Below are 25,676 nucleotides of genomic sequence, written 5' to 3'. Positions count from 1 at the left end.
ATCGATGCCCGTGTGTTGGTTCCCACAGGACCAGCCTGCTGGCCGGGAGCTCCCGATGTCTGTGGCAGTGGCCTGCCAGCCTCATCCTCCTAGCTGTTACCTTTTTGCTGAGCCTCGGCAGTTGCTCGTATAGGTCCTTGTTGGTGATGTGGATGTTGTGGTCCAAATTCAGAACAGCTCGTACCATTCTGGTGTAGCACCCATCTAGGGACTTCTGCAGGGTAGGTGTCAGGGTTCAGCTTTCGCAGCCATACAGGAGGACAGACTCCACAGTGGCGTGGAATAGACTCAGCTTTATGTGTCGTGGGAGATTCGAGCACCACACTCGTGACATACTGTTCAGGACCCTCCAAGCTAGTGCCTTCCTGACCTTAAGGTCTTGTTCTGTGGAGTTCATCCAGGAACCCAAGTACTTGAAGTCATTGACTTCTCGCAGAGCGTTACCATCTGATGTTGTTATTGGCGGGTGGTCCATGTGTAGGTTATAGGTGATTACCTCAGTCTTCTTTGCGTTCAGTCTGAGGCCAACCCTGGCAAATTCCACCTCCACTCTGTTCAGGAGTTCCTGTGCCTGCTCCACGCGATCAGCCAGCAGGCAGATGTCATCTGCGTAGTCTAGGTCTGCCAGGGCTACAGCAGGGGTTCTTCTACACTTTCTTGGTGTAATTGTGAAGCCAAGCTCCTGCTCCCGCCCGTTGATGGCTTTCCTGAGCGCGTAGTCCAGAGCTATGATAAAGAGGAAGGGGGCGAGAGTGTCTCCCTGCTGCACCCCTGCCAGTGTTTCAAACTCCTTACTGATGCCATCTGGGGTTACCACCTTGGCTCTTGTGCCCTTGTACATGGCCTCTATGGCCCGGAGTAGATTTGGGGGGACCCCGTAAGCCTTGAGGATTCTCAGCATTATGCCTCTGTCTATTGAATCAAATGCCTTTTTGAAATCAATGAAACACAGTACTGCCGATGCATCACGAACGAGCCCCTGTTGTTTATCGATGCATGATGGAATGTACCGGTGCAGTCGCATCGCAAGTGGTTGATTCGAACCACCGGTGCAAATCGGTGAATACTTTCCATTGCTAGAATACAGGGTGTTTTCAAACCTAATCATTTACACAAACTGTGTTCATAGACAGACAAGTCGAAGAAAACACAAAAATGATCTGATAAAACAACATCGACAATAGTCACGTTTGAAATAGCAAGACCTTTCGTAATGATCAAATCAAGAGTGTGGCCTTTCCTGTGGGTGGGCTATGTTTGCATGCTGAGTTAGGCCAAACCTTTCAAGGACAGCACTGAGTTATTTAGCATGCCTGTCATTAGCTACATCTACATGCATTTTTAAGTCCTTTGTGATGACCAAGCAGTCAAAATTAGTGCACACAACAAAAAGGAATTCCGTAAAATCATCAATAAATTAATTAAAATGTTGTGGTGGTTTGTTATTAGTAATATAGAGTAGGAATGATCGTTTTATCTCCATTTTAATGACAATACTTAGATGATAAAAAAAACAATTGACACTTTGTGGGTTACTATATTTTCTCTAAACATGGTACAAACAGACCCCCTCCTATGGTTTTGTTGTGTCTCAAACACAAAGTTAAAATGAGGTGGGCTAGTTTCAAACATAACTGCATGTGTGGTGTTTTTGTGGAGCCATTACTCAGTTAAAAACATAAAATCGAGATAGTAAAAGGAAAAACTATTATTAATTGAAAATGATTTGTTACTTAAATATCTGAGTTGATTACTGTGTGTTGAGATTAGCTAGAGTTGCACTGACGTTGTGTTCTTCAAAGAAATGTGGATCAGAATTTCTCTGATCAGACAATCTGTCTGTCTCATAACTAAGCTATGTGCTTTGATAGTAATTTCAATACTAATTATGATTATTTTACTTTAAAATCATATTGTACATTGGGGGAAACAATCACTATTCAATCACATTCAATTTGAAATAATAAAATAAAATAACATTTTCAATTATGAACAGAAAATTGAAAAACAAAAATTTTAGAACTACTAATCCACAAAACAAGATATGAATCAAACACAAGCTTAAAAAAACATGATCTAAAAATGTATGTTTTAATTTCAGGCTGCTATAAATAGTGATTATGGCGGAAATGAAACAGGTGAGTAAAATCCTACACAACTGTACTTTGAGGTTTTACTATAATATGACATCATATCGCTTGTTAGTGAAAGGTTATTTATTAAATTTTTCCTCCAGATTCAAGTACTTCTGAGAAGATTGCAAGGGCAAATGCAAATACTGGGTCAAGTAAGTGAAAACAATATTTTACAAATAAAAATATCAATTGATTGCTTCTAATATTATACTGACAGGTTTCCCTCGGTTGTATTTAACTTAATGAGTATATTTTACATTTGAATTATCATCTCATAGTTGGGTGTACAATAATACCCTCTATACATTGAAGCCTATCCCAGTAAATCCCCGGACTTGGCTTGGGTACTGTTTAGATATTATCTAAAATCTGTGCCAAATCCGTACTTTGGAAATGGAGAGCACGAACCTGGGTCGTCCAAATGAGAGTTGAGCACGCTAGCCATTGAGCTAATAGCCTGAGCTGTCAATTAGATTAGTCCAACACAAGCTCTGAAGTGAGGCTTACCAACATACACCTGCCACAGTCATACTGGCTGGCCTCAGGTACAGATACCTGTACATTTAGTGCAAAGCGACACATTTTAATCAGTGCCAAACATGATAAATATTAAAGTTTAAGTTAACTATAATTAGAAAAGTTTTTCTTTGGGCACTCCGGCTTCCTCACACACTGGCTTCCTCCTAAAAACAAGCATGTTAGGTGATTGGTCGTTTTGTGACTGACTCTTGCCAATAGTCAAAAAAAAAAGAAAAAGCCTCAGCTCACCCGTGACCCCAAAGGGTGCCTGTTGTGAATATGTCTGAAATGTTTCATTGTGCAAATCTTGTCTCATATAGGTCATTCTTTATTGTCACACTTGACACACGGGGACATAATGGTGAACATGGTTGATGACGGAGGTATTTTGAGGAATGCTGTCCCCTGCACCGCCAACAACTGCAAATGGCCTAAAAAAGGTCAAAAGGTCAAAGTGCCCTATGAAATCACCTCCGATTTTTGTAAGTCATCATCATTGTACTCCTGACTTTCTGACCTATCTCAATGCTCTTTGGAGTATTGTCATGTCTGTTGATCATGTTTTGTTTAAGTCATGTTCTGTTTGGTTTTTGGACACTTAGTTTCTGCTTTTTCACTCTTATTTTGTCACCATAGCAACCATTAGTTTTCACCTGTCCTCATGTCACGCACCTGTCTCACGCTTTGCACTCGCACACCCTGTCACTAATCATGTCACTGCTATTTAAGCCTGTCTGTTTCTGTTGATCATCCTGGTGACATTATCCTTTCATACCATGCTACTTCTGACACCCCTGCTACCTCTGTTTGTCTTCATGCTTCCATAGTTCCATGCCAAGTAAGTTTTTGTTTATTGTTCATAATTTCTGCCTTTGTGCAAGTTTTGTTTCATTAGTCTAGTTTGTTCTCCGCCATTGTGCGTGCCTTTTGTTTGCTTCCTTTTTTGTAGTCTGTTAGTGTTTAAATTAAAAGATGTAGTTACATTCACGCCTTGCCCACGCCAACTTTCCTTTGCATTCCGGGAAAACAAACCCCAAGATCCACGTTTTGACAAGTATATGCTGTATAGTTTATCTAAATGTCGAAAATAGAGCTGTACAATTTTGCAAAAATATATATTTGAGGTTGTGATTCTTTCAGACGCACACAGACATACAGTACACTCACACTGTCCAGGGCGATGTGTTTACATTTGAAAAAAAAAAATAGTTTATTCAAATCTATCGGCGGTCTGGTCTTTCAGGGCCTATTAGTGGTGGTGGATATCCGTTCCGTGCGGCAGATTTTTCCTTTTTTTGATTGCCATGTCGATCTTTTTGGGCATTTAGGTCCGTCGAGTACAATTCCCCTTAATGTGTGGGCTTAAAAAACGTAGTTAACCAACCCGTAAGTAGAGATGTCCGATAATATCGGACTGCCGATATTATCGGCCGATAAATGCTTGAAAATGTAATATCGGAAAATATCGGTATCGGTTTCAAAATTAACGGTATCGGTTTCAAAAAGTAAAATGTATGTCTTTTTAAAACGCCCTGTGTACACGGACGTAGGGAGAAGTACAGAGCGCCAATAACCCTTAAAAGCACTGCCTATGCGTGCCGGCCCAGTCACATAATATCTACGGCTTTTCACACACAAAAGTGAATGCCACGCATACTTGGTCAACAGCCATACAGGTCACACTGAGGGTGGCCGTATAAAGAACTTTAACACTGTTACAAATATGCACCACACTGTGAACCCACACCAAACAAAAATGACAAACAAACTTCAGGAGAACATCCGCACCATAACACAACATAGAAACAACAGAACAAATACCCAGAACCCCTTGCAGCACTAAGTCTTCCAGGACGCTACAATATAAACCCCTCCTGTCCCCCCCCCCCCCCCCCCCAACCCCGCCCACCTCAACCTCCTCATGCTCTCTCAGGGAGAACATGTCTCAAATTCCAAGCTGCTGTTGTGAGGCATGTTAAAACAAATAATGCACTTTGTGACTCCAATAATAAATATGGCAGTGCCTGCCACGTTGGCATTTTTTTCCATAACTTGAGTTGATTTATTTTGGAAAACCTTGTTACATTGTTTAATGCATCCAGCGGGGCATCACAACAAAATTAGGCATAATAATATGTTAATTCCACGACTGTATATATCGGTGTCGGTTGATTTCGGAATCGGTAATTAAGAGTTGGACAATATTGGAATATCGGATATCGGCAAAAAAGCCATTATCGAACATCTCTACCCGTAAGTGATGACGTGGTTTGGGCGGTGTTCTGGAAAGATTTGCTACCCTTAAACATTTGCTTCCCAACGTTACTGAGCATGTGCGCTCATGCGCATCAACGCTAAAGCTTTCCTCTAAATAACCATAGCAATTGAGTTAAAAAATATTGATATACCTGTATTGTGTTATTTTTTTAGCATTGTTTTACATATTAGGAAACAAACCAAAACCAAAACTGTATAAACATTCAGTTTGTAAAATGTATGGCGGGTTGTTTGTATATACTGTATGGTGACAGATTGAATGTCAACTATAAGTATTTTGACATCTTCTTGCGCTTATCCGAGGTTGGGTTGCGGGAACATCAGTCTAAGCAGAGAAGCCCAGACTTCTTTCTCCCAGCCACTTCAACCAGCTCCTCCCGGGGGATTCCGAGGCGTTCCCAGGCCAGCTGGGAGACATAGTCTTATATGACGCTCATATTTGATTAATATTACCTTACTACAACTACAAAAGCACTTGTTCCGGGACCTATTTGGGATATTGTTTTTTGATTTCATCAAAATCCTTCCATCACTTATGTTAGTAACTATCTGATTACGCAACTGGTTGCATTTTTTTATGAAGCAGAACAATAATTCAGAACACCGGCAGTAAGAACACAGCACGATAAAATGTGCGCACATTTAAATTGCATTTAACAGGGGTGTCAAACGTACGGCCCGCGGGCGAACAGGTTTTATCCTGCCCGTATGATGAGTTTGCCAAGTATTCAAAGGGGCTGCATTTTTTTTTGAAAGAAAAAAACTGCTGTTCTAAATGTGTCCACTGGATGTCACAATAGCAATTCTGTTAGGACTGGGGACGGCGTGGTGCGGTTGGGGGAGTGGCCATGCCAGCAACCTGAGGGTTCCTGGTTCAATTCCCACCTTCTATCAACCTAGTCACATCCGTTGTGTCCTTGAGCAAGACACTTCACCCTTGCTCCTGATGTGTCGTGGTTAGGGCCTTTGCATGGCAGCTCCTGCCATCAGTGTGTGAATGTGTGTGTGAATGGGTGAATGTGGAAATCGTGTCAAAGCGCTTTGAGTACCTTGAAGGTAGAAAAGCGCTATACAAGTAAAACCCACTTTACTTTGACTAGCAAGAGGTACAAAGTAAAGCGTGGCTGCGGCTCCTCTCCCTCGACCCAAATGAAACTTAAAACCTGCCGTTTTATGTCTTCTGCTTCAAACACATCGTTATTTGGCACCCTTACTCCCCCATAATGTCTCTGTCAAAAACGAGAAAACTTAAGCCTTTTGAAAAGTTTTTACCTCCGTTTCTTACGGTTCACTGAGTTAGCACTGGATTGATATGTGGACATGACAAAGGAGGTATTTGATATTTCGAAGAGTTTAGATGTGTTTTTTGTTCAATCCCAGAAAGACTGTGACTTAAAGGGGAACATTATCACAATTTCAGAAGGGTTAAAACCATTAAAAATCAGTTCCCAGTGGCTTATTTTATTTTTCAAAGTTTTTTTTTAAAATGTTACCCATCACGCAATATCCCTAAAAAAAGTTTCAAAGTGCCTGATTTTAACCATCGTTATATACACCCGTCCATTTTCCTGTGACGTCACATTGTGATGCCAACACAAACAAACAAGGCGCATAGAACAACAAGCTATAGCGACATTAGCTCAGATTCAGACTCGGATTTCAGCGGCTTAAGCGATTCAACAGATTACGCATGTATTGAAACGGATGGTTGTAGTGTGGAGGCAGGTAGCGAAAACGAAATTGAAGAAGAAACTGAAGCTATTGAGCCATATCGGTTTGAACCGTATGCAAGCGAAACCGATGAAAACGACACGACAGCCAGCGACACGGGAGAAAGCGAGGACGAATTCGGCGATCGCCTTCTAACCAACGATTGGTATGTGTTTGTTTGGCATTAAAGGAAACTAACAACTATGAACTAGGTTTACAGCATATGAAATACATTTGGCAACAACATGCACTTTGAGAGTGCAGACAGCCCAATTTTCATCAATCAATATATTCTGTAGACATACCCTCATCCGCTATCTTTTCCTGAAAGCTGATCTGTCCAGTTTTGGAGTTGATGTCAGCAGGCCAGGGAAACTAGGGTCGATATTCTTCTCTTGATCATCTTCGGTGGCATAAGGGACGGTGTGAGCCAAGACATCCAGGGGGTTTAGCTCGCTCATCTGCGGAAACAAACTGCCGCCATTGCTTGCCGTGCTACCGAGGTCCTTTGTCCCTGAATTGCTCGCACACTCCGGCAGATTCAATGGGGGTCTGGCGGCAGATTTCTTTGACTTTATCGTTGGAAATGCATCTGCTTTGAGTGTCGCAGGATATCCACACATTCTTGCCATCTCTGTCGTAGCATAGCTTTCGTCGGTAAAGTGTGCGGAACAAACATCCAATTTCTTGCCACTTTCGCATCTTTGGGCCACTGGTGCAACTTGAATCCGTCCCTGTCCGTGTTGTTACACCCTCCGACAACACACCAAAGAGGCATGATGTCTCCAAGGTACGGAAAACAGTCGAAAAAACGGAAAATAACAGAGTTGATTTGACTCGGTGTTTGAGAAAATGGCGGATTGCTTCCCGATGTGACGTCACAACGTGACGTCATCGCTCCGAGAGCGAATATTAGAAAGGCGTTTAATTCGCCAAAATTCACCCATTTAGAGTTCGGAAATCGGTTAAAAAATACATGGTCTTTTTTCTGCAACATCAAGGTATATATTGACGCTTACATAGGTCTGGTGATAATGTTCCCCTTTAAAGTTTAATCCTGGCTTTGTAGATACACTGAGACGAAGGCTAAGCTCATTGTGTTCTTCATTATGTTTTTGAAACTGGACCAATTTCTTCAGAATTTTCAACAAACTTGAAGTGTTTTGTGTAACGATTAGGTGAGAGAATCCCAAGGATGCAGAGACGTGTAGTGTGTTATCACGAGTTCTTCCCTTTATTTAGGAAGTAGCACAAAGTAGCAAAACAAAGCGATGGTGGAAAACACAATAAACACACCACGCAAGAACTACAACGAGATATAACATCCACAAAAACAAAAGCGCTAGACGAGGCTAGGGAAAAATACTTCATGAAAGAAGTAAAACAGAAAATAACAAAGTACAAATAAACGCTAGACAAGGCTAGGAATAATAAGGCAAACCTGAAAGGATGCGTACAAGATGAACTAGGGAGTTCTCTGGCGAGACCAATGACATACGCGACTACAGCAAACAGTAGGCAAAGTTCCGGCGCTCACATGTTGTCAGCAGCCAGGTTAAATAGGCTGCCGCTTAATTGTTCTCAGGTGTGTGTTGCTGCCTCACGCCAGCTGCACCCCACACTGTGGATGAGAGAGAGAGTGAACAGGTGTGCAGACAAAACAGATTGAACGAGGAATTTCAGATTACCACAATTTGTTCAGAGGATTATTTGTGATTTGTACGTTTTCAGAATGTGCTTGTTCTATTTTTGGCCAAAGAAAAAGAAAGTAAACAACCTGGAGTTGTCTTTATTTTTAAGTTATCACACCACGATTTTACCAGTCCAGCCCACTTGGGAATAGATTTTCCTCCTGAGCTAAAATTAGTTTGACACCCCTGTTCTTATATAATGGCTTTGACGGCAGGGATATCCATCCATCCATCCATCCATATTCTACCGCTTGTCAAAACATGCGAGGGAAGGGAAGTCAAGTGTGGGATATGTGCGTGTGTGTGTGAGTGTGTGTGTGTATCAGTGACGTGCGGTGAGGTTGATGACTGGTGAGGCACTGACTTCATCACAGTCAGATTTACAAACATATGAACCCTAAAGAGTATCTTATTCACCATTTGATTGGCAGCAGTTAACGGGTTATGTTTAAAAGCTCATACCAGCATTCTTCCCTGCTTGGCACTCAGCATCAAGGGTTGGAATTGGGGTTTGAATCACCAACAATTATTCCCGGGCGCGGCGCCACTGCTGCCCCCTGCTCCCCTCACATCCCATGGGGTGATCAAGGAATGGGTCAAATGCAGAGGACAAATTTCACCACACCTAGTGTGTGTGTGTGACAATCATTAGTACTTTAACTTAACTGTAACTTTACACATACAAACTGTAGCACACAAAAAAGCACATTTAATAAAAAAAACGTTATTATGGTCTTACCTTTACTTATAAGTGCGGGAACAGTGGTGTTCGTGTTGGAGGAGTTGTGAATGAATGAAATATGAAATCCGTGCTGCAGTCTGCAGGTGTACCTAATGTTGTGTTTCTGCAGTCGTTCACGCTCCTCCGGCGCGAGCAATGTTGTTTTTGCACTTTTTGGCTTCTTGTTAAGTGACTTTTTTTGGGTGGATTCGGTCTTGCACGTGGAGGGTTTGGGTGTGGGCTTTGGTTGGTGTGGCGCTCCCGTCGGGGGGTGCAGTCTGCGGCGAAGGTGCCTTAACCGGCACCAGGAGGCGGGGTTACGCGAGCCTCAGCCAGTGCGTCTTCGCAGCAGTTTTATGATTGCTCAGCACAATAAATACTTTACACACATACAGTTGTTGACAAAATACACTGTACATTATATACCTCAGCTAACTAAACTATGGAAATGTAAAATATAGTTCATATAGCAATACGGTCTCACTGCACAGCAGGCCAGCAGTTAGCCGAGTCCGCAATCCATGTTGAGGCACAATTGAGTGACGTGCCTCAACTGGCTGCTGATCACCGCACCGTCTCTTCTCAGTATTTGAACGGCAAATGTGAAAATTCTGCGATTTTGAATAAAAATAATCTAAAACTGGTGAAGTTAAACGGAAAATATCTTTATAGTATAATCACTGGATACATATAACAATTTAATTTTTTTTTTTTCTTTTTACAGTGCCTCACCTGCCTCTAGTGACCGCACGTCACTGGTGTGTATGCATGCGCTGCTGCGCTTCAGGGATGGACGTGCTCCGTCTCTCCGGAAAAAATCCTTACATTAGCCGCAGCATTGCATAAAGCGCAGGGTGTAAAGCATGGGAGGAAAAAGTAGCAGGTTATATATGGGAAATTACGCTATTTGTGTATTGTGATTTTGGACAAAACCTTAAGTTGTGCAATGTTTTGTTTCTAACTGCAGCCAGGAAGGAAGCCAGCTCAATAAAAAAAATCCTGAAAGGCTTCAGGACAAACACCTGCATTCGCTTCATTAGGAAGAAGGAAAAACATACGGACTACTTGTCCTTCATCTCTGCTGATGGGTAAGAAAACACACACATTGTTCTTTCAATATCAATCATCCATCTCATAACATAAATTGCTTTGTTGATGTGTGTGCCAGGTGTTGGTCCTACCTTGGCCGGGTGGGAGGCAAACAGCAAATCTCCTTGAGGACATCCGGTTGCTTATTCACAGATATCATGCAGCACGAGGCTCTCCATGCACTTGGATTCCACCATGAGCATGTTCGATCTGACAGAGACGACCATGTCACCATTCATTTTGACAACATCAGAGCAGGTCAGCCCCACACATCTTTTTCAGTCCTTCATAGTTGCATCTCATGATAATAAAACATTGCAGTCAGTTTTCAGTTCCTTCAACTTTCAAATGCCACCCACGTGTACCCAAATGTCCCGACTCACGGAATAGACAAGCTTAATTTGTGGTTAAAATTACTGTTCTGCTCTCTCGTTCTTTGTAGGATTGGAATCCAACTTTAACAAATCTCCGACAAACAACTTGGGTACCCCCTATGATTTTCAATCTGTGATGCATTACAGCAAGTGAGTACAACAATCCATCAACACACAAAAATATAATAGAAACAATCTGTAAGGGAATGTTTAGGATATATTTTGTTTGCTGTTTTCTTTTTTATAGATTTGCCTTCACTAATAACGGCCAAGCAACGATCACTTCCAAAGACGGTTCGGTGTTTGGTGACGCAACTGAGATGAGCGATAATGATTATGCCCGCGTCAACAGACTTTATGAGTGCTGTGAGTAAACACTTCACATTCCTTTGAGTTGAACTTTTGCTACACAAGACATGGAATACAATGACACCTGTGTTACAGCACATTCTAGTCTAATCTGTCATCTGATTTATTTTTCCTACCAGAAACATCATGACAGAGAAAAGTGTGTCAGCCTCCAGTGACCAGCATTTTTCACAATGACCATAATGAACAAATCTTTGTATAATCAATATTTTAAACACTTACTTTTACTTACTGAATATGTCTCATAATAAAATGAAATACATGATTTTGATTGATGATCTAATTGTACTTGATGAAATCAATAAAAATGGAAAGATGTGATTTTTCTGTTGAAGGAGTGTGAATTTGTGTGCATATTAGCATTATTCAAGGTTTATTTATAGAGCACAATTCCTACAGAAGGCAATTGAAAGTTCTTCACAGCTACAAAACCCAAGACCACCTAAGTTGGCATGATGTGTAAATGGTGAATAAAAACAGAATGCAATGATTTGCAAATCCTTTTCAACCTATATCCAATTGAATAGACCGCAAATACAAGATACCTAACGTTCGAGCTGGAAGAACTGTATTGTTTGCAAATATTAGCTCATTTGGAATTTGATGCCTGCAACATGTTTAAAAAAAGATGGCACAGGTGGCAAAAAGACTGAGACAGTTAAGGTAATCAAAAAGGTCAACCAACGAACGAGATGTTTCTATAGAATCTCCTCTCTGGTCAATAAAAGCACCATGAAGATTCTAGCGGGAACTCTCGTTCAACCCTTTTTCGATTACGCATGCACCTCCTGGTACCCTAGCACCTCCAAAACCCTCAAATCTAGACTCCAAACATCCCAGAACAAGCTAGTCAGTTTACTTCTAGCCCTCCACCCCAGATCACACCTCACTCCTACCCACTTCTCCAAAGTGGGCTGGCTCAGGCTGGAGGACAGAGTAAAACAACTTGCACTGAGCCTAGTCTATAAAATCTGCTACACCTCCCTGATACGGAAGTACATGTCAAACTACTTCCATAATGTAAATGACCGTCATAACCACAACACCAGGGGGAGCTCCACTAACCACTTTAAACCCAGATTCCGATCTAACAAAGGTCTTAACTCATTCTCTTTCTATGCCACATCAAAATGGAATGCACTCCCAACAGGTGTAATAGAAAGGGCATCTCTATCCTCCTTCAAAACCGCACTAAAAGATCACCTCCAGGCAACTTCAACCCTAAACTAACACCCTCCCTTCAACTTCTTACCTTCCCGGATTGTAAATAATCAAATGTAAATAATCAAATGTAGATACTTATTCTTATGCTTTCTGATCTCTCTTTCTCTCTCTCTCTCTCTCTCTCTCTCTCTCTCTCTCTCTCTCTCTCTCTCTCTCTCTCTCTCTCTCTCTCTCTCTCTCTCTCTCTCTCTCTCTCTCTCTCTCTCTCTATGTCCACTACTTGCTGTACATATCCTACCAAGTCAGTCCTACACTGTTCCAATGTCCATTTCTCTGATGATGCAACCTAACCCCCCCTCCCCCCTCCACATCCCACACCCCGGATTGTAAATAATGTAAATAATTCAATGCATATACTCTGATGATTATCTTGTGTGATGACTGTATTATGATGATAGAATACTGTATATCTGATAGTATATATCTGTATCATGAATCAATTCAAGTGGACCTCGACTTAAACAAGTTGAAAAACTTATTCAGGTGTTACCATTTAGTGGTCAATTGTACGGTATATGTACTGCACTGTGCAACCTACTAATAAAAGTCTCAATCAATCAATCAATCAAGGAATGCTCGTCAGACAGGTGAACAGGCTTTTTGGGAACAGGTGGGTGCCATGATTGGGTATAAAAGCAGCTGTCATGAAATGCTCAGTCATTCACAAACAAGGATGGGGCGAGGGTCACCACTTTGTGAACAAATGCGTAAGCAAATTGTCGAACAGTCTAACAACAACATTTCTCAGCAAGCTATTGCAAGGATTTCAGGGATTTCACCATCTACAGTCCGTAATATCATCAAAAGGTTCAGAGAATCTGGAGAAATTACTGCACGTAAGCGATGATATTACGGACTTTCGATCCCTCAGGTGGTACTGCATCAAAAAGCGACATCGTGTGTTAAAGATATCACCACATGGGATCAGGAACACTCCAGAAAACCACTGTCAGTAACTACAGTTTGTCGTTACATCTGTAAGTGCAAATTAAACCTATACTATGCAAAGCAAAAGCTATTTATCAACAACACCCAGAAATGCTGTCGGCTTCGCTGGGTCCGAGCTCATCAAAGATGGACTGATGCAAAATGGAAAAGTGTTCTGTGGTCTGACGAGTCCACATTTCAAATTGTTTTTGGAAACTGCGGACGGTGTGTCTCCCGGAACAAAGAGGAAAAGAACCATCCGGATTGTTATAGTCGCAAAGTTCAAAAGCCAGCATCCGTGATGGTATGGGGGTGTATTAGTGCCCAAGACATGGGTAACTTACACATATGTGAAGGCACCATTAATGCTGAAAGGTACATACATGTTTGGAGCAACATGTGTTGCCATCCAAGCAACGTTATCATGGACGCGTCCCTGCTTATATCAGTAAGACAATGCCAAGCCATGTGTTTCAACAGCGTGGCTTCGTAGTAAAAGAGTGCGCGTACTAGAATGGCCTGCCTTTAGTCCAGACCTGTCTCCCATTGAAAATGTGTGGCGCAATATGAAGCCTAAAATACCACAATGGAGACCTCGGACTGTTAAACAACTTAAGCTGTACATCAAGTAAGAATGGGAAAGAATTCCACCTGAATAGCTTCAAAAATCAGTCTCCTCAGTTCCAAAACGTTTACTGAGTGTTGTTAAAAGGAAAGGCCATGTAACACATTGGTAAAAATGCCCCTGTGCCAACTTTTTTGCAATGTGTTGCTGCCATTAAATTCCAAGTTAAGGATTATTTGCAAAAAAAAAATGGTTTCTCTGTTCAAACATTAAATATCTTGTCTTTGCAGTCTATTCAATTGAATATAAGTTGAAAAGTATTTGCAAATCATTGTATTCTGTTTTTATTTACGATTTACACAACATGTCAACTTCACTGGTTTTGGGTTTTGTACGTACAATTACAAGAAGACAAAATTCATTTTTTTCTATGGACAATGTCAAGGTTGACCCCTGTCTCATATCTTCTAGAAGACGGAGTAAAACTGGTACAAAGCCTCAGCGTGTTTTGTCTTGACTGTGGGCACCAGCAGGAGACCTCTCCCTGTTAATATGGCTCATACATGTCAGCGACGTACTGTACGTTGTTGGTGCTAGACCCTACAGATGATTTCACACAACATTTCATCTTTTTGCGGTTACTCTATTGTTCCTATAATTGCTGTGGTTTCTGTTCAATTTCATTTCACAATGTGCCTCAGGTCAATAAAGAAGAAAAAAGCCACAGCTGCATTTTGCACCCCGCCCCTGCTTTTTAAAGCTTTTCAGGTTTGAGTGAGCAATGTGTCGTCAACTCAATGAGCAAACACAGCTCTCGTCGACTGTTTAGCTCAGGGATTTGGCAGCCCTTCAGGGCTCTGCGCTGGCTCCCATTGGCTTTGAAACAAAATATCAATAAATGATGGCCACATATTTTACTTTAATTTATTTTATTTTATTAGTTAGTTTATTTCACAGTCACTGTCGTTATTTTGGAGGGTCCAATGATTTTGTAATATAAAAATAAAACTGTGGAGGGAGGGAGTGATCAGCACGCCTGCAGGAGCAATGGTTACCGCCTCTGTCCATGATGCGGAAGACAGAGCACCATCAGACGGGGGCGTGGCAGTGCTGACGGCGAGACACAGCTGGCAGGTGACTAGATTTCCCAGGTGGTACTAGTTGTCTAATCACCTGTTGTCTTTAACAATAGCGGTCGGGAACAGCAGGAGGAGGAGGGTTGGAGAGTTGGAGAGGAAGACGACAGACTGAAAAGTCAAAACTGCAGAATATTTATGGTTAATAAAACCTTGTTCAACTCTGAACGGCAGACTCCAGTGAAAGTGTGTGATCAGTGGCACTCGCTAAGACGCTGATCATAAAAACGTATATTAATTGTAATTGTATTGTTTTTAGTGGTTAACGCCCAGTAAACCAGCAATGGACAGGTTAAAAAAAGAGAACAAATTCTGATGGAAATAGAACATGGGCCTGATGTACAGCGTGTGCAATCTATAAAATAGCATCTACTATTAGTATTGCGTGCGATTTACTAAGACTGCGTGAGCAATTGTATAATGGTGCAGATCACTTTATTTAAATGAGGATTTTGCGTGTACTATGCAGAGCATCACTCTCCTTTACTGCACATTCATGTTATCATGCCCCTGCCTTTGGCGTTTTGCTATGTTTTTAAACACGCAGGAGACGTGTACTACTTTTTTATGGGCAATTTAGCAGTAGTCGTGCAGTGCGTCTGTATTAAAACAACTTTTTTTCTGTTTTTTTACCGCCTAAGGTGCACACGATCTGCATACTTACATAATAAAATTTTCCATATAAGAAACATTTTAATAATATATACCCTGTTAAAAAAAAAAAACGAACGTCATCAAAAAAAGTAAAAATTGATGACACCAATACAGATGAATTTAATTTGTTTTAATCAGCCCCTTTAAGCCCTCTAGCAGCGATACAATTATAAAATGATTATGCTAAATCGATAATGTGTCTAAAAAATGTGCCTTCTTTAAACGTCCAAAATGTTGACAAACACACGTAGGATGGAGGATTCTTGTCTGATCCTGCAGCTGAGTGTAGGACTGGCAGTTTGCACATCCTTCTGACACGTGCTAAACAAAACGCAGAATAGTGCTTGCAAAACTGTGGTGAGTGTTGATAAATCACGTTGCATACGCTAAATAAATATATTTGCATCTTGTCCTCCCAGTATTGTGGGCGTTTTGATGATCAGCATGTACTCTTCATGTTGATGAAGACAGAGACGGAAAATGGTTTGAACGCCTTATTCTCCTCACTTAACAGACGCGATCCACTTTGCACACGTTTAATAAATCAGATTCAAATATTCTACTATTTTTATTGTCATTGTATTCCCAAAACAACATTTTGGTAGCACTTATTCCCAACAGAAGACGAGACAAAACAAAACGAGACGAACCATCAGATTAGGACAATACAGTACAATATAAACATAATAAATTTGACTGTGTAAGTAAAAAAAAAAAAAGTATCAAGTAAAAGTAAAGTGTTGTCGTGGTTAGACAATAATTAAATAATGACATGATAGAGCAGTGTGAGGTAGCAGTTGTAACATTAAACAGTGTTATTGCACAACTGTGGTGTATTTTAATGAGGGGGTCAGCGAATGAAATGGCAGATTGAGGTTAGAATTAAGGGGGTGTGGGTAGGATAATGGGTGGTGGATGGGTGTGTATGTTTGTGAGAGGGTGGAAGCGTGTGTGTGTGTGTGTGTGTGTGTGTGTGTGTGTGTGTGTGTGTGTGTGTGTGTGTGTGTGTGTGTGTGTGTGTGTGTTGGTGGGCAATGGAGGCTATAGCTCTGGGAAAGAAGCTTTTTCTCAGCCAATTTTTATGGTCCTGTACCTCTTCCCTGATGGCAGTGGTACAACAGTGAGTGTCCAGGGTGGCTGCTGTCCATGCAGATGACTCTCGCTCGTCTCTGCATACGCTCGATGTACACAGCGTCTAAGTCCAGGAGCTCAGCTCCTACAATCTTTCTACTTTCCTCTGCTGTGCAGCTGCTGTACCACACCGTACAGACCTGGCAGAGGATGCTCTCCACAGTGCCCCTGTAGAATTGTCTGAGCAGTCGAGAAACCAGACCCGTATTCCTCAGCTTTCTCAGGAAGAAATCCATTGTTGGGCCTTTCTTCACCAGTTTGGAGGTGTTCAGTGCCCATGTTAGATCCTTGGAGATGTGAGGGCCCAGGAACCTGACCGAGTCCACCAGCCCCACCTCCTCATTTCTAAAGTGGAGTGGGGGTTGTGTCGTTCTCCTGGCCCTCCTAAAGTCAATGATGACCTCTTGTTTTGGTGCTATTAGGGACCAGGTATTGTCTAAGGTCTCATTCTTGTCAGCAACGAGGCCTACAATGTAGTGTCGTCTGCAAATTGCACCATGGTGTTGCAAGTGTGGATGGGGGCACAGTCCTGGGTGAAGAGTGTGAAGAGGGCTGGATTGAGCACACAGCCGTGCGGTGTGCCTGTGCTCAGGCTTTTGGTGTCAGATGTCAGGTTACCTATACTGACATTCTGAGGCCTGTAGGTCAATATATCCATAATCCACGTAGAGAGTGTGGTGGGGAGTCCAAGGTTGGAGAGTTTGTGGACTAGTTTATGGGGGATCACAGTGTGGAATGCACGGCTGAAATCCCGACATACTGTATGTGTTTGTTTGCTTCAGGTAGGTCAGGGCTGTGTGAAGGGCAGTGGAGACAACATCTTCTGTAGATCTGTTTGCTCTGTAAACACACTGGGGTTCATCTAAATCGGCAGTAATGCTATCCTTGATGTATGCTAAGACAATCCTCTCAAAGCACTTTATTATGACAAGGGTGATGGCAACTGGTGCTATCAGGTTTGCACGTTTTAGTTTAAATCCGGCCCCTATTGCTTCATGGACAGACTAATTAGCTTTCACTGTTGACAAGGGTGGTTCACCTGTGTGCTCAATATGTGGGGTTGAAAATAGCAAACAACAAAAAATCTAATTTTGAAAGATTTATCCGGAACAAACCCACAGCATTCTTGGAAAAATATCCAGCTGAATATAACCGAAAAAAAATCTCCCAACACTCAAAGCACTTTATTACGATAAGGGTAATGGCTTTTGAACTGCTGCGGAAAGCTGTATAGAGCAAAACTACTTTGTGGAGGTGGATGAAGTTCAAATTCAAGTACTTCAGCAAGTTTTGTAGCAGCTCAAGAGATCACCAGGCACGAGAAGCACGGGAAAATGTGAGACGTTTTCTGTCTAGTGTTTGATTTAAAAAAAAATGCTATACCATAAGTGTAATAAAAAATATGTGTGGTTAGAGATCAAACAGAGTTTGCGGCGCTAAGTGGCTTTTCTTTGGCAGCAAATTAGCTCAAATGGCTCTTTGTATGCTGAAGGTTGACGACTACTGATGTAGCTCGATAGTGCTATGTCAGGGCGGTGTTTATGTCACATAATACACAAAGGTTCGCAGGAGAAAAGCAAGATAACTAAAACCGGCGAAATGGAACAAATTGCAAGACAAACATATTTAAGGGTCAAAATGCAGTACCGGTATGTAAAATGCGTACGAAAACTGCGTGTAGTACATATTGACAGATCTGTAATTCACGCGCAGCTACTGTGTCAACTGGCCCCATTAAATGATAAATAAATGGGTTGTACTTGTATAGCGCTTTTCTACCTTCAAGGTACTCAAAGCGCTTTGACACTACTTCCACATTTACCCATTCACACACACATTCACACACTGATGGAGGGAGCTGCCATGCAAGGCGCTACCAGCACCCATCAGGAGCAAGGGTGAAGTGTCTTGCTCAGGACACAACGGACATGACGAGGTTGGTACTAGGTGGGGATTGAACCAGGGACCCTCGGGTCGCGCACAGCCATTCTTCCACTGCGCCACGCCGTCCCCATTGGCAAAGTTGGTAGAGTGGCCGTGCCAGCAATCGGAGGGTTGCTGGTTACTGGGGTTCAATCCCCACCTTCTACCATCCTAGTCACGTCTGTTGTGTCCTTAGGCAAGACACTTCACCCTTGCTCCTGATGGGTGCCTTGCATGGCAGCTCCCGCCATCAGTGTGTGAATGTGTGTGTGAATGGGTGAATGTGGAAATACTGTCAAAGCGCTTTGAGGACCTTGAAGGTAGAAAAGCGCTATACAAGTATAACCCATTTATCATTTATCATTTAATGAAACAAAAACTTGCACAAAGGCAAAAACGCTAAACATGAAATATACAACACTTACTGTGGCATGAAAAATGTGCATGAAACAATGGCTTGGCATGACAGGTAGCAGAGGTAGAAAGGATAGATAGATATGATAATGTCACCAAACCGACTGCCTGGCAACAACAAGCTTAAATACTGGTGACATGATTAGTGAAAACAGGTGCGTGACTCAAAATGTGAAAACGCGAGACAGGTGCGTGACATGAGGATGTGAACCAGGTGAAACTAATGGTTACTATGGTGACAAAGCAAGGGAGTGAAGACAAGAACTAAAGTGTCCAAAAACTAAGCAAAACATAACTAAACAAAACATGATCACAGACATGACATAAGTAGGTTAGATATAATTATTGAATACAATTAAAATCAAGAGTGATATACTTAATTCAGTGTTAATATTTGAGTGGGACCAGGGCCTCTGTAGTAGAAAATTGGGTCAAGGTCAAGACCCCCTGTTTTAAACTACATTTAAACCAGTGTGGGTGGCAATGGGAGCAGTTGGGTAAAGTGTCTTGCCCAAGGAGACAACTGCACTGACGAGGATGGCAGAAGCGGAGACCAAACCTGGTATCCTCAAGTTGCTGGCACGGCTGCTCTACCAACTGAGCCACGTCACACCTTAAGACTAGAAAATGGATGGATGGATGGATGGAGTTTTTCATTCTTTTTTAATCATGTCTGGTGATAAGACAGCAATAAAAAATAAACCAAAGATATTGGCAGAAATATTGGTAGCAACATGCATTAGTTCTCATATGTCCCCTTTTCACAGAGACTCACAGTACTACAGTATCACTATGTATGATTTTTCTGTATTCTTTTGTCCAGTTGGCAAGAATAATAATGTCACACTTCTTATTATTACTTATTATCTTCGACCCAACTCTCTCGTTTGAGTCACACATTAAGAGTGTTACTAAAACGGCCTTCTTTCATCTCCGTAATATCGCTAAAATTCGTTCTATTTTATCCACTAGCGACACTGAGATCATTTTTCATGCGTTCGTTACGTCTCGCCTCGACTACTGTAACGTATTATTTTCGGGTCTCCCTATGTCTAGCATTAAAAGATTACAATTGGTACAAAATGCGGCTGCTAGACTTTTGACAAGAACAAGAAAGTTTGATCATATTACGCCTATACTGGCTCACCTGCACTGGCTTGCTGTGCACTTAAGATGTGACTTTAAGGTTTTACTACTTACGTATAAATTACTACACGGTCTAGCTCCAGCCTATCTTGCCGATTGTATTGTACTATATGTCCCGTCAAGAAATCTGCGTTCAAAGAACTCCGGCTTATTAGTGATTCCCAGAGCCCAAAAAAAGTCTGCGGGCTATAGAGCGTTTTCTATTAGGGCTCCAGTACTATGGAATGCCTCCCGGTAACAATTAGCTCAGTAGAAGCATTTAAGTCCCATCTTAAAACTCATTTGTATACTCTAGCCTTTAAATAGACCCCCCTTTTAGACCAGTTGATCTGCCGTTTCTTTTCTTTTCTCCTCTGCTTTCCGCTCCCTTGTGGAGGGGAGGGACACACAGGTCCGGTGGCCATGGATGAAGTGCTGGCTGTCCAGAGTCGGGACTCGGGGTGGACAACTCGCCTGTGCATCGTTTGGGAACATCTCTGCGCTGCTGACCCGTCTCCGCTCGGGATGGTTTCCTGCTGGCCCCACTATGGACTGGACTCTTACTATTATGTTGGATCCACTATGGACTGGACTCTCACGATTATGTCAGACCCACTCGACATCCATTGCATTCGGTCTCCCCTAGAGGGGGGGGTTACCCACATATGCGGTCCTCTCCAAGGTTTCTCATAGTCATTCACATCGACGTCCCACTGGGGTGAGTTTTGCCTTGCCCTTATGTGGGCTCTGTACCGAGGATGTCGTTGTGGCTTGTGCAGCCCTTTGAGACACTTGTGATTTAGGGCTGTATAAATAAACATTGATTGATTGATTGACTTAAATTAAACACTATACACCAGGGGTCCCCAGACTCCCCAACCTTTTTTGCACCAGGGACCAGTTTGATGTACCGGTAGATATTATTTCCATGGTGTGGTACATAAATACAGCAAAAATAAGTGCATGAAAAATATAACTTACCATAACACTGAATCATTGGGAGCCCTAGGCTTGTTTCTTTGCGATGAAATGGTCTCCGGCAGGTTGATGATACTTTATTTACAGTACTCTATACCATCAACCTGCCAGGGAATGCAGATGGAAATTAGCCCTTGGATACCATCTGACATATTTACATTTTGTATGTTCATTGTTGGGGTGGTGTGTGGGCATGGAGTAGGACGGAACTATTCAACCGGCGACCCGGGGGCCAAACTAGCCCAGGAATGAATGACACCATACCATTCCGGCCACCAGGTTCAGTTCAAAACTTGGAAGACAAACATGTTTGCAGCAAATTTCGAAAAACACTAGAGTGCACCTGTTGTATAGAGGAACTTGGACCACTGTAAACACTTTGGCAGATCCATTGACATTTTAACATTACTGATGAAGTGAATTAATTGTCACTTGTTGCGGGCATAAAATTCTAAAGTTAATGATTATTTGCAAAAAAAAAAAAATGTTTATCAGTTTAAACATCAAATATGTTGTCTTGTAGCATATTCAACTGAATATGGAAACGGGGTTTGTAGTAGGTATTTCAGTTTGGGCACATAATAACATAGGGCCATTTAGCACTGACATTTGTGTGTGGATTGGATTAGAAAGAAGAAAGGCCATACAATTGGACCTTGGTATGCAAAGGTGATGGCACTATCCGTGAGAAGAGACTAAATGTTTAGCTTGATGTAAACATCTAAGTTACGACCGGCATCTGTTTTCTTTTCAGTCACTTACACACAAACATCTCCTTTATGGCCAGGATACGCTCTCCTGACCCACAGACAGGAGGTAGGAATATAAAACTGAGGGTTCGGCTTCTCCAAGTTAGGAGTGCTTCATTTTATACCACACCTCCACCAGGAACTGCAGTCCTGTAGAATGACGGTCGCTTGTAATAAAGCAACTTTTGGTTCAGTACAGCGTCTTCAACGTCTTCTGCCCAGGAGAGGGCAACAAGACCATAAATATACAACACTGGCAAATAAGGAACACTGTAGTCCAAACGTGTGCTTTACAGAACTGAAGAATTCCTCAAGGCACCCATTTAAGTTTTCTTTTTTTTTGGCAGTTACCTTCACCCATCCATTTTCTACCGCTTATTCCCTTTGGTGTCGCGGGGGGCGCTGGAGCCTATCTCAGCTACAATCGGGCGGAAGGCATGTTGTGCAGCACTTTGGAAACATTTTGTTGTTTAAATGTGCTATATAAATAAAGTGGATTGGATTGGATTGGATTGGAAGGCGGGGTACACCCTGGACAAGTCGCCACCTCATCCCAGGGCCAACACAGATAGACAGACAACATTCACACTCACATCCACACACTAGAGCCAATTTAGTGTTGCCAATCAACCTATCCCCAGGTGCATGTCTTTGGAGGTGGGAGGAAGGGGAGGACATGCAAACTCCACACAGAAAGATCCCGAGCCCGGGATTGAACCCAAGACTACTCAGGACCTTCGTATTGTGAGGCAGATGCACTAACCCCTCTTCCACCGTGCTGCCCTATCACACAGCCAGTTATCTGGAAATCAATGTCAATAAAACAGAAGAAATATGGTTCAACCCCTCCTTGCCACAGCACCCCTATATCATAAACACATAAACAGTTAAAACAGTTGACACTTTTAAATACCTGGGAGTAACCTTGGATAATAAACTCACCTTTGATCAGCACACCACGGACATTCAAAAAAGAAGTCAACAAAGACTGTCAGCCATCCGTAAACTTAAAGGACTATACGTTGCACCTCACCTCCTGTTATTACTGTACCAAAGCATTATTCAACCCATCCTTCTGTACTGTTCCACATGTTTTTTCACTATGCTTTCTGTAACAAACCGGACCAAACTCACACGCATTACAAACATAGCAGCTAAAATCATCGGCCTACCCACACCCAACATTTCAAATCTAAACCGGTCCATCATTCGACTGGCAAACACAATAGTCCAGGATATGACTCACCCACTATACCAATACATCATCCCACTACCATCAGGGCGCAGGTACAGAACTATCAAATTCCGGAGGGCCCACCTATGGAAAAGCCTTATCCCTGCAGCTATGACCTGTCTGACAAGCTTGTAAATGTGTTGGTCATGTATGATGTCTTTTTGTTATTTTTGTTTGTGATGTGTATTGTCTATTGTTTATATGTAAGGCAGTGAAAATTAATTTCCCCAACGGGGACCAATAAATCAAAATGTAAAATCTAATTACCACACAGAGTTGTGGCTAAGTTGGAGCTGGAAGTCTTTCAAATCAGTGTCTTTGTCTTGCCAGTTGGTAGCTTTGCTCACATTAGCATTCCTCGCTCCCTCTTCACCCACTTGAGTGTGCCCATGCCGTCACAACAGGTGGATGATCAGATAAGTCGTGTTGCCGCTACTTTAAAAGGAGCCATATGTAAGAATATGGTCAGAAAATTCTGTAGTTCCCTCCCCCTTCCCCTGACTGAGGTTGCCAGATACGCAGTCGACTGGGCTACTCCAAAAGAACTTCAAACTTCTACTACCTCTTACTAGGTGCTAGGACCATGATTGCTGAATAGACAAGCGTTTTGTCAATAACAAATCTCTAACCAACACATTTTACACATAAATTAGGCAATTTTCAGGAGGAAGTACGTCATGCCTGTGTAACAGACGGGACCTACGTCTGCTTAGCAGGGGTAAATCACTCTTCCCTGAATGGCAGGAAGTTAGAGGAGCTAAATCCCTAACCCCCAGGCCTATTAGTCTCGTGTCCACTCTGCCTGTTCAGTCAAAACACAATAGCTTAGACTCTAGGATTTGAAGTACATAATAAGTGAGTAAGTGTCAGTGTGTGGGACTTACTGTATTCCCCCTAACTATTATTCTCCAGAACAGAGGACGAGACGCCCCTACTTCAGAGAAAGGAAAAAAACTTCACAATAAAATCAGTATCATTAAAGTTGAAAAAGATTGTAATTTATTATACTAGTATTAGTACTCTAATACTAAGTAAAATAGAAAAGTAAATAACAACAATATATAAACAAAATATAGACTTAGAGGAATGATTTCTCTACTAATCTGTAACCACTATAAGAAACCCAAAACGTTGTGTTCACCTTCACTTCACTAGAGTGGCACAATAACACCTGAAAACTGGATTCAACACCACCAGCATGTGTCTATACACAAAAAACAGCAAAAATCCCACATTTGCAAATAGCAGTCGTATGCTTGTGAACACCATGCACACACAGTACCCTTGCTATTAATAGCAAACCCAGGAACAGTCTCACACAGTTTTCACAGTATTCAATGTCAACTCATTGTTCACAGTCAGTTCAAAGTTCCTTTCGGTTTGGATTGTCCCACGCAATGTTCCGTTTGTGCCGACCGTTAAAAAAAACATAAAGAAACATAAAGAAATATGTGCACAATATTAGGTGTACACCTACACCTGCGTATAATATCACAACAAAAGGCAATCATATGGTTATTGTCAGTACTATCAGAAAACAAAGACAAAAACAAACTACAACCAATGCTATCTCTACTGGTGAAAATAAGTAGAACGTGCTTAGCAGCCTAATGTATGCCCAAAACTAAAGAGGTGACATTTTACAAAGGTAGGCCTATAGGCTACTGTTTCAAACGTTTCAGATTGCCATATAACTTGGCAGATGTAGTCTACAATTTGCAAATTGATTTATCATGTGATTTTGCTGTCTCCATGTGTGTGTGACAATCATTGGTACTTTAACTTAACTTTAACTTTACACATACAAACTGTAGCACACAAAAAAGCACATTTAATTAAAAAAAACGTTATTATGGTCTTACCTTTACTTATAAATGAAGTCCATTCGCCGCTGTTCTGCTGGATTAATGCACCCCCTGATGGGTGTGTTATATCAACTAAAGCCCTCACTTAAACTTTCCACGTGCAAGATAGAATCTATTTAAAAAAGTGTAACCGAGGGTTTATAAATGTCGCCTATACTGTATGAAACTACAAAAAAAAAAACACGGAGGCTCCAGTTTACACGAGGACCACTTTATTTACCTTCTTTCAAAAACCTCCGCTCCACTACAACATGTCATCACTTCCGCTCTTGGGGCCTTCAAAATAAGAGCTCAAGGCATATATTGTATAACAGCGCATAACAGGAACTTAACATCACAAAGAGGAAAACCCATAAAAATAGGTTACAAAAGTTATTTATTAAGAAGCCAAAAAGTGCAAAAACAATAATGTTCGTGTTGGAGAAGTTGTGACTGCAGGTGTACCTAATGTTGTGGCCCGGCAGTCATTCATAACTCCTCCAACACGAACATTATTGTTTTTGCACTTTTTGGCTTCTTATCAAATAACTTTTTTAAATAGATTCAATCTTGCACGTGGAAAGTTTAAGTGTGGGCTTTAGTTGATATAACAATTCTACGGCGGGGGTGCAGGAGGCGGGATTACTGGAGCCTCAGCCAGTGCGTCTTTTGCAGCCATTTTATGATCGCTCAGCACAAGAAATATGTTACACACATACAGTTGTTGACAAAATACACTGTACATTATATACCTCAGCTAACTAAACTATGGAAATGTATAATATAATTCATATAGCAATACGGTCTCACTGCACAGCAGGCCAGCAGTTAGCCGAGTCCGGAATCCATGTTGAGGCACTGAGTGACGTGCCTCAACTGGCTGCTGA

The 25,676-nt window shown here is 41.8% G+C and overlaps 1 protein-coding gene across 1 annotated transcript in view; it reads left to right on the top strand.

The window, feature by feature from the left end:
* LOC133615755 (high choriolytic enzyme 2-like) overlaps nt 1–11,127 on the top strand; it is a 34,427-nt gene extending 23,300 nt beyond the window's left edge. Inside the window, exons 2-9 of the mRNA XM_061974532.2 lie at nt 2,102–2,138; nt 2,237–2,287; nt 2,975–3,136; nt 10,021–10,141; nt 10,222–10,400; nt 10,585–10,666; nt 10,764–10,882; nt 11,005–11,127. Of these exons, the coding sequence (XP_061830516.1) occupies nt 3,013–3,136; nt 10,021–10,141; nt 10,222–10,400; nt 10,585–10,666; nt 10,764–10,882; nt 11,005–11,006 (627 nt within the window). The 5' untranslated portion in view covers nt 2,102–2,138; nt 2,237–2,287; nt 2,975–3,012 and the 3' untranslated portion in view covers nt 11,007–11,127. The remainder of the gene's footprint in view (nt 1–2,101; nt 2,139–2,236; nt 2,288–2,974; nt 3,137–10,020; nt 10,142–10,221; nt 10,401–10,584; nt 10,667–10,763; nt 10,883–11,004) is intronic.
* The last annotated feature ends 14,549 nt before the right edge of the window (nt 11,128–25,676 follow it).

The sequence above is a fragment of the Nerophis lumbriciformis genome, linkage group LG15 (assembly GCF_033978685.3).
Source record: "Nerophis lumbriciformis linkage group LG15, RoL_Nlum_v2.1, whole genome shotgun sequence".
Taxonomy (NCBI): domain Eukaryota; kingdom Metazoa; phylum Chordata; class Actinopteri; order Syngnathiformes; family Syngnathidae; genus Nerophis; species Nerophis lumbriciformis.
The sequence above is the reverse complement of the archived record's forward strand: the minus strand, read 5'-3'. Positions and strand labels throughout refer to the sequence as shown.